The sequence below is a fragment of the Ranitomeya imitator genome, chromosome 1 (assembly GCF_032444005.1).
Source record: "Ranitomeya imitator isolate aRanImi1 chromosome 1, aRanImi1.pri, whole genome shotgun sequence".
Classification (NCBI taxonomy): Eukaryota; Metazoa; Chordata; class Amphibia; order Anura; family Dendrobatidae; genus Ranitomeya; species Ranitomeya imitator.
The window spans coordinates 710,325,127-710,341,188 of record NC_091282.1 but is presented as its reverse complement, the minus strand read 5'-3'; the positions used below and the strand labels follow the sequence as shown (position 1 = coordinate 710,341,188).

The 16,062-nt window shown below is 43.7% G+C and overlaps 1 protein-coding gene across 4 annotated transcripts in view; it reads right to left on the bottom strand.

The window, feature by feature from the left end:
* RALGAPA1 (Ral GTPase activating protein catalytic subunit alpha 1) overlaps positions 1–16,062 on the bottom strand; it is a 314,621-nt gene that overhangs the window by 150,939 nt on the left and 147,620 nt on the right. For all 4 annotated transcript variants that reach the window (XM_069732024.1, XM_069732041.1, XM_069732049.1 and 1 more), the window contains exons 23-24: positions 12,983–13,081; positions 6,322–6,477 (exon numbers count right to left, since the gene is read on the bottom strand). In XM_069732024.1, coding sequence (XP_069588125.1) covers positions 6,322–6,477; positions 12,983–13,081 — 255 coding nt within the window. The remainder of the gene's footprint in view (positions 1–6,321; positions 6,478–12,982; positions 13,082–16,062) is intronic.

Sequence of the window (16,062 nt, the reverse complement as noted above, 5' to 3'; positions counted from 1 at the left end):
CATGAGCTGTACCATGCCTTCGCCATACTTTTCTCTTTCCATCATTCTGGTAGAGGTTGATCTTGGTTTCATCTGTCCAAAGAATGTTCTTCCAGAACTGTGCTGGCTTTTTTAGATGTTTTTTTTAGCAAAGTTCAGTCTAGCCTTTTTACTCTTGATGCTTATGAGTGGCTTGCACCGTGCAATGAACCCTCTGTATTTACTTTCGTTCAGTCTTCTCTTTATGGTAGATTTGGATATTGATACACCGACCTCCTGGAGAGTGTTGTTCACTTGGTTGGCTGTTGTGAAGGGGTTTCTCTTCACCATGGAGATTATTCTGCGATCATCCACCACTGTTGCCTTCCGTGGGCGCCCAGGTCTTTTTGCATTGATGAGTTCACCAGTGCTTTCTTTCTTTCTCAGGATGTACCAAACTGTAGATTTTGCCACTCCTAATATTGTAGCAATTTCTCGGATGTTTTTTTTTTTGTTTTCGCAGCTTAAGGATCGCTTGTTTCACCTGCATGGAGAGCTCCTTTGACCGCATGTTTACTTCACAGCAAAATCTTCCAAATGCAAGCACCACACCTCAAATCAACTCCAGGCCTTTTATCTGCTTAATTGAGAATGAAATAACGAAGGGATTGCCCACATGTGTCCATGAAATAGCCTTGGAATCAATTGTCCAATTACTTTTGGTCCCTTTAAAAACAGGATGGCACATATTAAGGAGCTGAAACTCCTAAACCCTTCATCTAATTTTAATGTGGATACCCTCAAATGAAAGCTGAAAGTCTGAACTTCAATGCATCTGAATTGTTTTGGTTAAAATTCATTGTGGTAATGTCTATAACCAAAATTAGAAAAATGTTGTCTCTGTCCAAATATATATGGACCTAACTGTGTATATATATATATATATATATGTATATATATATATATATATATATATATATATATATATATATATATATATATATATATGTATATATATATATACACAGTCATGGCCAAAAGTATTCACACCCCTGCAATTCTGTCACATAATACTCAGTTTCTTCCTGAAAATGATTGCAAACACAAATTATTTGGTATTATTATTATTATCTTCATTTAATCTGTCTTAAATGAAAAAACACAAAAAGAATTGTCCGCAAGCCAAATTGGATATAATTCCACACCAAACATAAAAAAGGGGGTGGACAAAACTATTGGCACTGTTCGAAAAATCATGTGATGCTTCTGTAATTTGTGTAATTAACAGCACCTGTAACTTACCTGTGGCACCTAACAGGTGTTGGGAATAACTAAATCACACTTGCAGCCAGTTGACATGAATTAAAGTTGACTCAACCGCTGTCCTGTGTCCTTGTGTGTACCACATTGAGCATGGAGAAAAGAAAGAAGACCAAAGAACTGTCTGAGGACTTGAGAAACCAAATTGTGAGGAAGCATGAGCAATCTCAAGGCTACAAGCCCATCTCCAAAGACCTGAATGTTCCTGTGTCTAACGTGCGCAGTGTCATCAAGAAGTTTAATGCCCATGGCACTGTGGCTAACCTCCCTAGATGTGGACGGAAAAGAAAAATTGACAAGAGATTTCAACGCAAGATTGTGCGGATGTTGGATAAAGAACCCCGACTAACATTCAAACAAGTTCAAGCTGCCCTGCAGTCCGAGAGTACAACAGTGTCAACCCGTATTATCCGTCGGCATCTGAATGAAAAGGGACTGTATGGTAGGAGACCCAGGAAGACCCAAATTCTTACCCCAAGTCATAAAAAAGCCAGGCTGGAGTTTGCCAAAACTTACCTGAAAAGGCCTAAAACGTTTTGGAAGAATGTTCTCTGGTCAGATGAGACAAAAGTAGAGCTTTTTGGGCAAAGGCATCAACATAGAGTTTACAGGAGGAAAAAGAGGCATTCAAAGAAAAGAACACGGTCCCTATAGTCAAACATGGCGGAGGTTCCCTGATGTTTTGGGGTTGCTTTGCTGCCTCGGGCACTGGACTGCTTGACCGTGTGCATGGCATTATGATGTCTGAAAACTACCAACAAATTTTGCAGCATAATGTAGGGCCCAGTGTGAGAAATCTGGGTCTCCCTCAGAGGTCATGTGTCTTCCAGCAGGACAATGACCCAAAACACACTTCAAAAAGCACTAGAAAATGGTTTGAGAGAAAGCACTGGAAACTTCTAAGGTGGCCAGCAATGAGTCCAGACCTGAATCCCATAGAACACCTGTGGAGAGATCTAAAAATGGAAGTTTGGAGAAGGCACCCTTCAAATATCAGGGACCTGGAGCAGTTTGCCAAAGAAGAATGGTCTAAAATTCCAGCAGAGCATTGTAAGAAACTCATTGATGGTTACCGGAAGCGGTTGGTCACAGTTATTTTGGCTAAAGGTTGTGCAACCAAGCATTAGGCTGAGGGTGCCAATACTTTTGTCTGGCCCATTTTTGGAGTTTTGTGTGAAATGATCAATGTTTTGCTTTTTGCTTCATTCTCTTTTTTGTGTTTTTTCATTTAAGACAAATTAAATGAAGATAATAATACCAAATAATTTGTGTTTGCAATCATTTTCAGGAAGAAAATGAGTATTATCTGTCTGAATTGCAGGGGTGTGAATACTTTTGGCCATGACTGTACATACATACACGCACAACAATGTAATTATATATGTATATATATATATATATATATATATATATATATATACACACATATATATATATACTAGCTATTGAACCCGTTCTACGCCCGGGTGGCGAGCATTTATATTGGTATATGGTCTCCATCCTTGTATGTGCTGCTCCATCCTGCGTCCCCATCCTGTCATGTGCTGCACCCATCCTCCGTCCCCATCCTGCGTCCCCATCCTGTCATGTGCTGCACCCATCCTGCGTCCCCATCCTGGTACGTGCTGCGTCCCCATCCTGCGTCCCCCATCCTGCGTCCCCATCCTGTGATGCGCTGCTCCCATCCTGCGTCCCCATCCTGCGTCCCCATCCTGTCATGTGCTGCACCCATCCTGCGTCCCCATCCTGGTATGTGCTGCGTCCCCATCCTGGTATGTGCTGCGTCCCCATCCTGCGTCCCCATCCTGGTATGTGCTGCATCCATCCGGGGGCCTGAGCAGGCGGGGACACCGGCGCGCTGTGGGGGTCAGGTGCCGGTATCGCCGCCAGCTCAGGCCCCCCAGCACTTACTATATTCACCTGTCCTGCGTTCCATCGCTGAGCGCCGCCATCTTCCCGGTCTCCTGGCTGTGACTGTTCAGTCAGAGGGCGGCGCCGGCGCGCATTAAGCGCGTCATCGCGCCCTCTGAACTGAAGGTTACAGGCCGAAGACCGGGAAGATGGCGGCGCTCAGCGATGGAACGCAGGACAGGTGAATATGGCCGATACTCACCCTCCTGGCGGTCCCTGCTTCTCTGTTGGAGATCGCGGTGTGCGTTCAGTGTGAACGCACACCGCGATCTCCCGGGAGCGTCACTCTGTGAGGCCCAGACTGCCCCGGCGCTTCGGACAGAGTGACGCTCCCAGCGTTATGTTATATATATATATATATATATATACACATACATATATATATATATATATATATACACATATATATATATATATATATATATATATATATATATATATATATACATACATACACACACACAGTACCGTTCAAACGTTTAGGGTCACTTAGAAATTTCCTTATTTTTTAAAGAAAAGCACAGTTTTTCTCCAATGAAGCTAACTTTAAATGATTCAGAAGTACACTATTATAGGTGCAAACGTCTGGTTTGTAATGCAGCATCTTCATAGGTGTATAGAGGCCCATTTACAAAAAACATTACTCCAGGTTTCTTATGGTACTTTGTCTTTGCTAACTATGTAAGAAGGCTAATGGATGGTTAGAATACCCTTGAAAACCCTTGTGCAAGTATGTTAGCACAACTGAAAACAGCTGATTAGAGAACCTATACACCTGACCTTCCTTTGAGCTAGTTGAGAATCTGGAGCATTACATTTGTTGGTTCCACTAAACTCTCAAAATAGCCCCCCAAAAAAGAAGTTTCATGTGAAACTCGACAGTCTATTCTTGTTCTTAGAAATGAAGGCAATTCCATGCGAGAAATTGCCAAGAATATTTCCTACAATGGTGTGTACTACTCCCTTCAGAGGAGAACACAAACAGGTTCTAACTAGAGTAGAAAGAGAAGTGGGAGGCCCCGCTGCACAACTGAGCAACAAGACAAGTACATTAGAGTCTGTAGTTTGAGAAATCGACGCCTTACAGGTTCTCAACTGGCAGCTTCATTAAATAGTACACGCAAAACGTCAGTGTCAACATCTACAGCGAAGAGGTGACTCCGGGATGCTGGCCTTCAGGGCAGAGTGGCAAAGAAAAAGCCATATCTGAGACTTTCTAATAAAAGGAAAAGATTAATATCGGCAAAAGAACACAGACGTTAGACAGAGGAAGATTGGAAAAAAGTGTTCTGGACAGTAAAATATAAGTTTGAGGTGTTTGGATCACACAGAAAAACATTTGTGAGATGCAGAACAACTGAAAAGATGCTGGAAGAGTGCCTGATGCCACCTGTCAAGCATGGTGGAGGTAATGTGATGGTCTGGGGTTGGTAAAGTGGGAGATTTGTACAAGGTAAAAGGGATTTTGAATAAGGAAGGCTATCACTCCATTTTGCAACACCATGCCATACCCTGTGGACAGCGCTTGATTGGAGCCAGTTTCATCCTGCGACAGGACAATGACCCAAAACACACCTCCAAATTATGCAAGAACTATTTAGGGAAGAAGCAGACAGCTGGTATTCTATCTGTAATGGAGTGGCCAGTGCAGTCACCAGATCTCAACCCCATTGATCTGTTGTGGGAACAGCTTCACCGTATGGTACGCAAAAAGTGCCCATCAAGACAAACCAACTTGTGGGAGGGGCTTCTGGAAGCATGGGGTGAAATTTCTCCAGATTACCTCAGCAAATTAACTGCTAGAATGCCAAAGGTCTGCAATGCTGTAATTGCTGCAAAGGGAGCATTCTTTGACGAAAGCAAAGTTTGATGGAGAAAATTATTATTTCAAATAAAAATCTTCTTTTCGAACCTTGTCAATCTCTGAACTAGACTTTCAATTCATTTGTCAACTCATTTGATTAATAAAAGTCTGAGTTTTTATGGAAAACACAAAATTGTCTGGGTGACCCTAAACTTTTGAATGGAAGTGTGTATATGTATATACAGTATATACATATCTACTATACAATTGTCTAAGGGTCACTTCCGTCTGTCCTTCTGTCTGTCTGTCACGGATATTCATTGGTCGCGGCCTCTGTCTGTCATGGAAATGCAAGTCGCTGATTGGTCTTGCCAGCTGCCTGTCATGGCTGCCGCGACCAATCAGCGACGGCCACAGTCTGATTAGTCCCTCCCTACTCCCCTGCAGTCAATGCCCGGCGCCCGCTCAATACTCCCCGCAGTCAGCGCCCGCTCCATACTTCCCTCCATTCACACAGGGTTAATGCCAGCGGTAACGGACCGCATTATGCCGCGTGTAACTCACTCCGTTACCGCCGCTATTAACCCTGTGTGACCAAGTTTTTACTATTGATGCTGCCTATGTAGCATCAATAGTAATAAGATCTAATGTTAAAAATAATAAAAAAACAAAAAACCTGCTATTCTCACCTTCCGTAGTCCGACGATGCGCTCGCACCTGCCGCCAGCTTCCGTTCCCAGAGGATGCATTGCGAAATTACCCAGAAGACTTAGCGGTCTCGCGAGACCGCTAAGTGATCTGGGTAATTTCGCAATGCATCCTGGGAACAAAAGATGGCGGCAGCCGCACGCACATCGCCAGAGGTTCGCTGGATCTACGCTGGATCCCGCCGGCGGGTGAGTAAATAACTATTTTTTATTTTAATTATTTTTTTTTTAACAGGGATATGGTGCCCACACTGCTAAATACTATGTGGGCTGTGTTAGATACCGCGTGGCTGCTATATACTACCTGGCCAATGTTAGATACTATGTGGGCTGTGTTCTATACTGTGTGGGCTGCGTTAAATACTACATGGCTGCTATATACTACGTGGGCAGTGTTATATACTACGTGGCTGTGTTCTATACTGCGTGCTATATACTACGTGGCCACCCGATACCCGATGCGTTAGAATCGGGCCACCATCTAGTATAAATAATAATAATGTAAATGTGTAAAATAAATAAATATATATATATATATATATATATACACACACACACACATATATATTTTACACATTTACATTAATTATTTTTGATAACACTGCACGGGAGGAGACTTACCTGATCACTATGGAGCAAACCGCAGTGCATGATATTGTAGAAGTGTGTTAGGAAGTCTCTGTTTGGAGACACATCCTGTCTTCTCTTCATGATTTTGCAGATCAGTTTGTAGGCATGAAGTTTACCTTGTTTGTACTTGTCTGGCAACATTGTGGCCTGAAATAAAAAACAAAAATAGGTGCATCCATATTTAAAGGTGGTTATCCGCTTTCAAAAAAGTTTTTCCCAGAAGCTCAACTAATAAAAAAACCCAAAAAACAATATTGCCATACTCACCCTCCCTGGGTCCAGATCTGAGTCTCCCAGTATCTGTTACAATTTGCAGTGCTGACATCAAATCACTGAACTCAGCAGATCTGACGTCATGGGCCTTAGAGAGTAGTTATTGGCACTGCAGACAATAACAGAGACTCAACGCTGGATCCGGGGAGGTATGTGCACACGTAGAAAAATAATAAACGCCCGACCCGGGCAACCAAGGGTGGGAGCTGTGTCCACCAATGAAGACTACGAGAAAGATTAAAAAAATCCTTACTGCTCGTTCATCTTATTGGAGGACACAGTAACCATGGGAAGTCCCAAAGCTGTCTCAGGGGTGGGAATAACCTAAACATTATACAGTTAGCAGAAAACGGTTTCCACCATTTCTCAAGCAATTGCCGCTTACAGTATCCTGAAGGCATACATTAATGAGTAAGTGGCTGCTTTACAGAGCTGCAAGGTCGATACCTGGAGAAGAACTGCAGTCCATGCAGTCCTATCTCTGAATGGGGGCACTGACCCCTGCCCTATAAGCCTTGCTGATGTCTGATCTAATCAGCAAAGATCACCCTAGAGCTGGTCAGATCTCTGCCAGAGAATACCGGGACAACCGTAAGGCATCCAAAAGGAGCTGTGAGAGACAGGTATAGCTGCATAGCTTCTGGCTACATCCACCTATGTGAGAACCTCTCGGGGAGACGGGAGGCGAAGAACCGAAAGAGAGCAATCTCATCATTATGAGTCCGATGGTGTGATCCCCAAAGGGAAGAGACCAGAGTACTGTCTGATTTCCTTTTACGATACCTCCTGCAAGGGATCTGGCTTACTTGAACCGTCTAAGGTAGGAGAAAAGAGCACCTCCTAGTTTGCTTCCATGCCATATAGCTCATTTGTGCAATATGACCTAAAAATGAGAGTAGACGCTGGTTAAGGTCAGATTCTCTCGAGTAGTCAGGTTCGCTTGCTGAGATTTGCCGGATAATGCGACCCCTCTGGTAGAGAAAACTACAGTTCCTTGAGAGATTTGACAGGGCCAAAGGAGAACTAACAGTCTGAACACGTCAGTAGTGTTGGACCATCACCTGGCATGGTGCATGAAACTCCCCCCGCACGGAGGACTAGACAAGATACTGTCATTGGCATAGGTGGCTTTCCTTCATAGGATGCTGCCCTTCCCGTGGTTGTTCCTTCCCGGGGAAAGGCCTGGCTATTCACTGCTTGCGTCGAGAAACACGTGATGGTGTCTCCGCAGCTTCTTTACATGCATCTGCATATTTCCCATAAGGGATGGGGGCAGTGTTCTGGAATCACTGCGTTGAGAAACACGTGATGGTGTCTCCGCGGTGTTGGATGTTTTGATCTCCCCGAGGCCAATCATCTGTGCCTTTATAGCCTTTTTACTAGGCACTGCTCCTAATAGCCAGATTCCTACTCCACACTGATGAGGGGCAAAAACCCCGAAACAGCTGTCTGTGGATGGATACCATGCTTGGCATAGGTGGCTTTCCTTCATAGGATGCTGCCCTTCCCGTGGTTGTTCCTTCCCGGGGAAAGGCCTGGCTATTCACTGCTTGCGTCGAGAAACACGTGATGGTGTCTCCGCAGCTTCTTTACATGCATAGACAAGATACTGTGACTCACCTGAACAGTACACACCTCTGAGCGCCATCTGGTTGTAGGTCTGACCAACCATTGAATGTACCACTTGCACAGTCTGGGTCATCTGCATGACCTTCTTACGTCAAGAAGTTACTTCTGGGGGTTGAGAGCCACTGAGGAATGAGGTTGGAGAGCCTGTAGATCGCTAAATATGAGGTGTGCCCTCTACAGAACTGGAAACCAGGACAACAACCCCCTGGCAATCTCAGCCCCGCAGAGGCTGGGCTTGGACAGTACTTGGATGGGAGACCTACTGGGAACACCAGGTGCTGTAGACTGTACATTATTTTCCTGGGGTATATTTCTTCAATAAAAATCTTTCTGAACAAGCATTTAACTTTCTGAGTGCCGGAACAATTTCTTGAATATATGACAGGGGATTGGTAACCCCTTTTTCGAGCACCACTATTTATAGAGGAGTGACATGTCATTAAATTTGATATTGTGTTACCTTATTAACACGAGCACCCTCAGTATAAGTCCTTTCTTTGCCTTATTTCTTCCTATATTATTTTTTTCCCTATTTTTGAACAAGAGATGTCTATAACTGGCTTCTGCTATAATGATACTGAAATAGCTGAAATTGTTTCACAAGTTACGACATCCAGTGACTTTCAACAGATATCGGGCAGTGAATTTAAGTCACGTGACCAAGAACGTGAGTCTCTAGCACATAGCAGCAGAGTGCCAACAAAGCAGGACTACACCAGAGCCTGATATTGCCCATACTGCACGTGATTTTAGCATACACAGGCTACGAGAGCACTTAATGTGACAAACACACACTACCATACAGGTGCTCTATTTCTGTCTCAATACACACGTACCCTTAACGGTAAGGAAAGGCACACCTCAACACTCATACATACCCCGACCCAAGGGCAAACACCTGAATATCTGAGGGAAACGAGGAGGGGAAGGGCATCGAATAAACAACTGAGAGGTGCGCAGGGCTAAAACGGGGGTAACAGAGTACCAGCTAGGACTCAAGAAGCCACAAAAGGAGATTCTACCAAGCCGGACAACAACCATTGGGAAGCCAGCGCAACGCAGGCTGCCGTAAGGGACCTATTTAACTAATCTGTCTTGAAGTTGGGATTCTAGACTCCATCTTCTGCTTCATGCAAGCAAGCTCACTAGGGTGGGTGGGCAGGTATCAGACCACAAAGCTAAAAGACCACCATCCAGCTACCTGATTGCCGACTGCGTCAAGGGACATGGTCTAGCAGTACAGGCGTGAGAGGATACCGACTGAACAATACAGCCTGTACTCTTCACCGCTACTTGGGTGAAACAGAGGGCAAAATTATACCGTTACCCTAAAAGCAATCCATCTGAAAAAGAAAAAAAATTAACACCAAACCTGGTTTCTAAAGGCCTAAAATAGGTCTGAAACTCAGACTTCAGTTGCCGCCAACTGACATATTGAAAAATTGAGGAGCCTGGTGCTAGCAGGCGAGGTATATATAGTCTGGCGGGGAGAGCCAATTTTCAATTAGTTGCATTAATAGTGTCAGCAGACTATCCCACGGTTACGGAGTATGTCAAAAAGATGAACGAGAAATAGTGCTTTTAGAGGGAGGCACTGTTGCATTTAAAATATTGTCTAAATAATCACGGAGAAAATTGAGTCTACATAGCCAATAAAATTAAATCATAATTTATTGATACAGAGAAAATATAACGCAAATATTTAACAAATTGACCAAATCAAATACAATGGTACAATACATGGGTTTTTGAAATCAATAGGTGATTAAATCCACCGGTGTGAAAGACTGAGGCCGAAGAAAGGTCAGGACATATACATATGTGTGGTGCAGCTGCTAAGCATATATAATACTAGCTATTGAACCCGTTCTATGCCCGGGTGGCGAGCATTTATATTGGTATATGGTCTCCATCCTGGTATGTGTTGCTTCCATCCTGCGCCCTAATCTTGTCATGTGCTGCTACCATCTTGCGCCCCCATCCTGTCATTTGCTGCTCCCATCCTGCGCCCCCATCCTGTCATGTGCTGCTCCCATCCTGCGCCACCATTCTGTAATTTGCTGCTCCCATCCACATGCCCCTTACGCTGCTCCATAAAGGTTGATGGCCCCCATAAGATGCTCCATAGTATATGCCTCATATGCTGCTCCATTATGGTTGATGGCCCCCATAAGATGCTCCATAGCATATGCGTCATATGCTGCTCCATTATGGTTCATGGCCCCCCATAACATGCTCTATAGTATATGCCCCGTATGCTGCTCCATTATGGTTGATGGCCCCCATAAGATGCTCCATAGTATATGCCCCGTATACTGCTCCATAAATGTTGATGGCCCCCATAAGATGCTCCATAGTATTATATGCCCCATATACTGCTGCGATATATAAAAAAAAAATAACATACTCACCTATCGTCGCTGGGCGCCGAGTGCTGAGGGGCCTGAGCAAGCGGGGACACCGGCGCGCTGTGGGGGTCAGGTGCCGGAGTCGCCGCTAGCTCAGGCCCCCGACACTTGCTATATTCACCTGTCCCGTTCCAGCGCTGTGCGCCGCTCCATCTTCCAGGTCCTCTGGCTGTGACTGTTCAGTCAGAGGGCGGCGCGCATTAAGAGGGTCATCGCGCCCTCTGAACTGTGAACGTCACAGGCAGAGGACCCGGAAGATGGGGCGGCGCGCAGCGCTGGAACGGGACAGGTGAATATAGCATACTCACCCTCCTGGCACGTCCCTGCTTCTCCGCTGGAGATCGCGGTGTGCGTTAAGTGCTTACATATACCGCGATCTCCTGGGATGCGTCACTCTGTGGGGTCCAGACTGCGCCGGCGCTTGCGCAGTCTATAAAGGTTTCGGACAGAGTGACGCTCCCAGCGTTATATTATAGATGTCACCGTGGACTGCAGCGTATCATATCCATATACGCCCCCTGAGGAAGCGGTATTTTGAACGCGAAACGCGCATCGGGATATGTGGCCGGGGTTAAGGCAGGACGAATCACCATTATGGGTAACTATTGTTTTACGTAAATATGTTTTCACATTGATGTTGGGGGCAGCAGTGGTGATCGTTGTACCACTCGTTATGGCGGACAGTTTGAGCACAGTTAGCTATATGGATATGATATGCTGCAGTCCACGGTGACATATTATATATACTTAGCAGCTGCACCCCATATATGTATATGTCCTGACCTTTCTTCGGCCTCAGTTTTTCACACCTGTGGATTTAATCACCTATTGATTTAAAAAACCCATGTATTGTACCATTGTATTTGTTTGGTCAATTTGTTATGTATTGGCGTTATATTTTCTCTGTATAAATAAATTTTGATTTAATTTTATTAGCTATGTAGACTCGATTTTCTCCGTGATTATTTATAGTATAGTGAATGGCCTTGTATATGGGTATACGGCATTATACTACTGGTATTTCATTTGTGGATCTAAAATATCGTCTAAGTCAGTGTTCCCCAACTCCGGTCCTCAAGAGCCACCAACAGGTCATGTTTTGAGGATTTCCTTAGTATTGCACAGGTCATTGAATGCTTCCTTGTCCAGGTGATGCAATTATCACCTGTGCAATACTAAGGAAATCCTCAAAACATGACCTGTTGGTGGCTCTTGAGGACCGGACTTGGGGAACACTGGTCTAAGTAGTGAACATTTCCTTTAATCAAGAAAAAAGAAAGACCCAGCCAAAGAAGAGCCCAAATCTCAGCATGAACTGGCTTAACCCCTTAGTGACCGAGCCAAATTTTTGAAATCTGACCAGTGTCAATTTATGTGGTAATAACTCTGCAACGCTTCAACAAATCCCAGTGATTTTCATACTGTTTTTTCGTGACACATTATACTTTATGATAATGGTAAATTTAGTTCAACATTTTTTGTGTTTATTTATAAAAAATATAAAAAATTTGAGAAAAATGTTAAAAAATTAGCAATTTTCTAAATTTGAATGATTATCCCTTTAATCCAGATAGTCATACAACAGCAAACCATTAATAAATAACATTTCCCACATGTCTGATTTACATCAGCACCATTTGTAAAATGTTATTTTATTTTGTTAGTATTTTAGGAGGTTTAAAAATGTAGCAGCAATTTTTCATTTTTTCAAAGAAATTTACCACATTTATTTTTTTAGGGACTTATCCATGTTTAAAGTGACTTTAGGGGTCCCATATATTGGGAAACCCCCAAACATGATACCATTTTAAAAAAAGCACCCCTAAACATATTGAAAACTGCTGTCAGGTAGTTTATTAACCCTTCAGGTGCTTTACAGGAATTAATGCAAAATGGCATGACAGAAATGAAAATGTGTATTTTTACCACCTAAATGTTGCTAACTTCTAAACAGATTACTACAGCCGTCAGACTCTAAGGCCACTATTTGGTCATGAATTGCCATCGCAAACATCAGGACCATAAAATCATGATCTGAGGGCACCAATTGGGATAAAGAAGAAGCCCCCACACTCTGTTAACCATTTATAATGATGTAGTCACTATTGACAGCAGCATCTAAGGGGTTAAACAGATTTAGAAGGCGCAAATACTGATCGTGGCTGATACAGCAAGTTGTCAGCTATAGTGTACAACCAACAGATGCTGGATTGTCATCTGTATGGGGAGGCTATTCTCTTATATCTCAGGTCAGTTAAAAGACGTATTGGCGGTCATTAAGGGGTTAATTCATCAACACTAGTTATTCCAGAAATGTATGTGTTCTGCATTATAGATAATACCTTAAAAAGCCATGGGGTGAGGATCCTCAAGGGCGGGATAAGTACAGGTGGGGGAGGAGATGACATATTATCCAAAGAAATTCCCAAATTGTCTCGAATCTGGAAAAGAAAATGAATGACCAAGTTATTACATAATCAAGTAAAATTAAAGATTTTGGGTACTCACCATAAAATCTCTTTCTCAAAGTCTTCATTGAAGAACACAGGAAACCATGGGTGTATGCTGCTACCACTAGAAGGCTGATACTATGCAAAAAAATTAGCTCCTCCCCAGCAATATAGGGATTTTTGTGTACTCACCGTAAAATCTTTTTCTCCGAGCCATTCATTGGGGAACACAGACCATGGGTGTATGCTGCTGCCACTAGGAGGCTGACACTAAGTGATACAAAGAAAGTTAGCTCCTCCCCTGCAGTATACACCCTTCTGCTGGCTCTCAGCTAACCAGTTCAGTGCAAAAGCAGTAGGAGGACAATAACAACATATGAGAGTATAGCATGTCAAATTATAAAAACAAGCACAAAGGGTGGGATCTGTGTCCCCCAATGAATGGCTCGGAGAAAAGGATCTTACGGTGAGTACACAAAAATCCCTATTTCTCCTTCGCCTCATTGGGGGACACAGACCGCGAGACGTCCCAAAGCAGTCCAAAGCAGTCCCTGGGTGGGGACAACAGCAGATCAGGCCCTGTGTAACCACTACTTACAAGTGCGCCACCGCAGCCTGCAGAGACCGCCTGCCCAGACTCACGTCTGCGGAAGTCTGGGAATTATAGTGCTTCAAGGATGCATGCGGACTGGACGAACCCGCAAAACTGACAGACGTGCCTTGCTGATGCCTGGTGTCTAGAACCCAAGAAAAAACTCGATCGATCGAGTGGAGTGAAAATAGGCTGACGTCTAACACGGAAGGACTTCTGGATGTGTGAAGAAACCACTAGACTAACATGGCCGAAGAAACGGCTAAGCCCTTCCTGAAAACGTCAGGAAGCCCAAATGAAGTGTTCATCCTCTGGAAGGACACCGACCTCGACACATACAGTACAGACCAAAAGTTTGGACACACCTCATTCAAAGATTTTTCTGTATTTTCATGACTATGAAAATTGTACATTCACACTGAAGGCATCAAAACTATGAATTAACACATGTGGAATTATATACTTAACAAAAAAGTGTGAAACAACTGAAAATATGTCTTATATTCTAGGTTCTTCAAAGTAGCCACCTTTTGCTTTGATTACTGCTTTGCACACTCTTGGCATTCTCTTGTTGAGCTTCCCAAGAGGTAGTCACCGGAAATGGTTTTCACTTCACAGGTGTGCCCTGTCAGGTTTAATAAGTAGGATTTCTTGCCTTATAAATAGGGTTGGGACCATCAGTTGTGTTTTGCAGAAGTCTGGTGGATACATAGCTGATAGTCCTACTGAATAGACTGTTAGAATTTGCATTATGGCACGAAAAAAAACAGCTAAGTAAAGAAAAACGAGTGGCCATCGTTATTTTAAGAAATGAAGGTCAGTCAGCCCGAAAAATTGGGAAAACTTTGAAAGTGCCCCCAAGTGAAGTTGCAAAAACCATCAAGCGCTACAAAGAAACTGGCTCACATGAGGACCGCCCCAGGAAAAGAAGACCAAGAGTGTCCTCTGCTTCTGAGGATAAGTTTATCCGAGTCACCAGCCTCAGAAATCGCAGGTTAACAGCAATTCAGATTAGGTCAATGCCACACAGAGTTCTAGCTGCAGACACATCTCTACAACAACTGTTAAGAGGAGACTTTGTTCAGCAGGTCATCATGGTAAAATAGCTGCTAGGAAACCACTGCTAAGGACAGGCAACAAGCAGAAAAGACTTGTTTGGGCTAAAGAACATAAGGAATGGACATTAGACCAGTGGAAATCTGTGCTTTGGTCTGAGGAGTCCAAAATTGAGATCTTTGGTTCCAAAGACCGTGTCTTTGTGCAACGCAGAAAAGGTAAAGGGATGGACTTTACATGCCTGGTTCCCACCATGAAGCATGGAGGAGGAGGTATGATGGTGTGGGGGTGCTTTGCTGGAGACACTGTTGGGGATTTATTCAAAATTGAAGGCATACTGAACCAGCATGGCTACCACAGCATCTTGCAGCGGCATGCTATTCCATTCGGTTTGCGTTTATTTGGACCATCATTTATTTTTCAACAGGACAATGACCCCAAACACACCTCCAGGCTGTGTAAGGGCTATTTGACCAAGGAGGAGAGTAATGGGGTGCTACACCAGATGACCTGGCCTCCACAGTCACCAGACCTGAACCCAATCGAGATGGTTTAGGGTGAGCTGGACTGTAGAGTGAAGGCAAAAGGGCCAACAAGTGCTAGGCATCTCTGGGAACTCCTTCAAGACTGTTGGAAGACCATTTCCGGTGACTACCTCTTGAAGCTCATCAAGAGAATGCCAAGAGTGTGCAAAGCAGTCATCAAAGCAAAAGGTGGCTACTTTGAAGAACCTAGAATATAAGACATATTTTCAGTTGTTTCACACTTTTTTGTTAAGTATATAATTCCACATGTGTTAATTCATAGTTTTGATGCCTTCAGTGTGAATGTACAATTTTCATAGTCATGAAAATACAGAAAAATCTTTAAATGAGAAGGTGTCCAAACTTTTGGTCTGTACTGTACGTACTCAGGGGCCTCACATTGTCCAGGGTATGGGGAACCCATTCCGTTTTATGGACCGGAGCGGAAAGAGAAGAGGGAAGAACGAGTCCCTTGTAAAAGTGGAAGTATGATACCACCTTTGTAACAAGAGACGAGGATGACCTGAGGACAACCTTGCCTGGATGGTAATAAGGAAAAAGGTCTGAAGGAGCAGAGCGGCTAGCTCAGAAGACACATCTGAATGGCATGATCGCAGTGAAAAAAGGAGAAGGGGGACCTCGCAGTATAGCAAAGTCTATCCAGATCACAAAGAGTCTACTGTAAGACTCCCAGAACTATTAAAGACCCAAAGTGTAAAGACATACAATAGGGAGAGACCACATGTGAAAACGCTCTGTGAGAAAGTCCCTACGTGCAGTTTGCTGCAATAAGGTGGAAA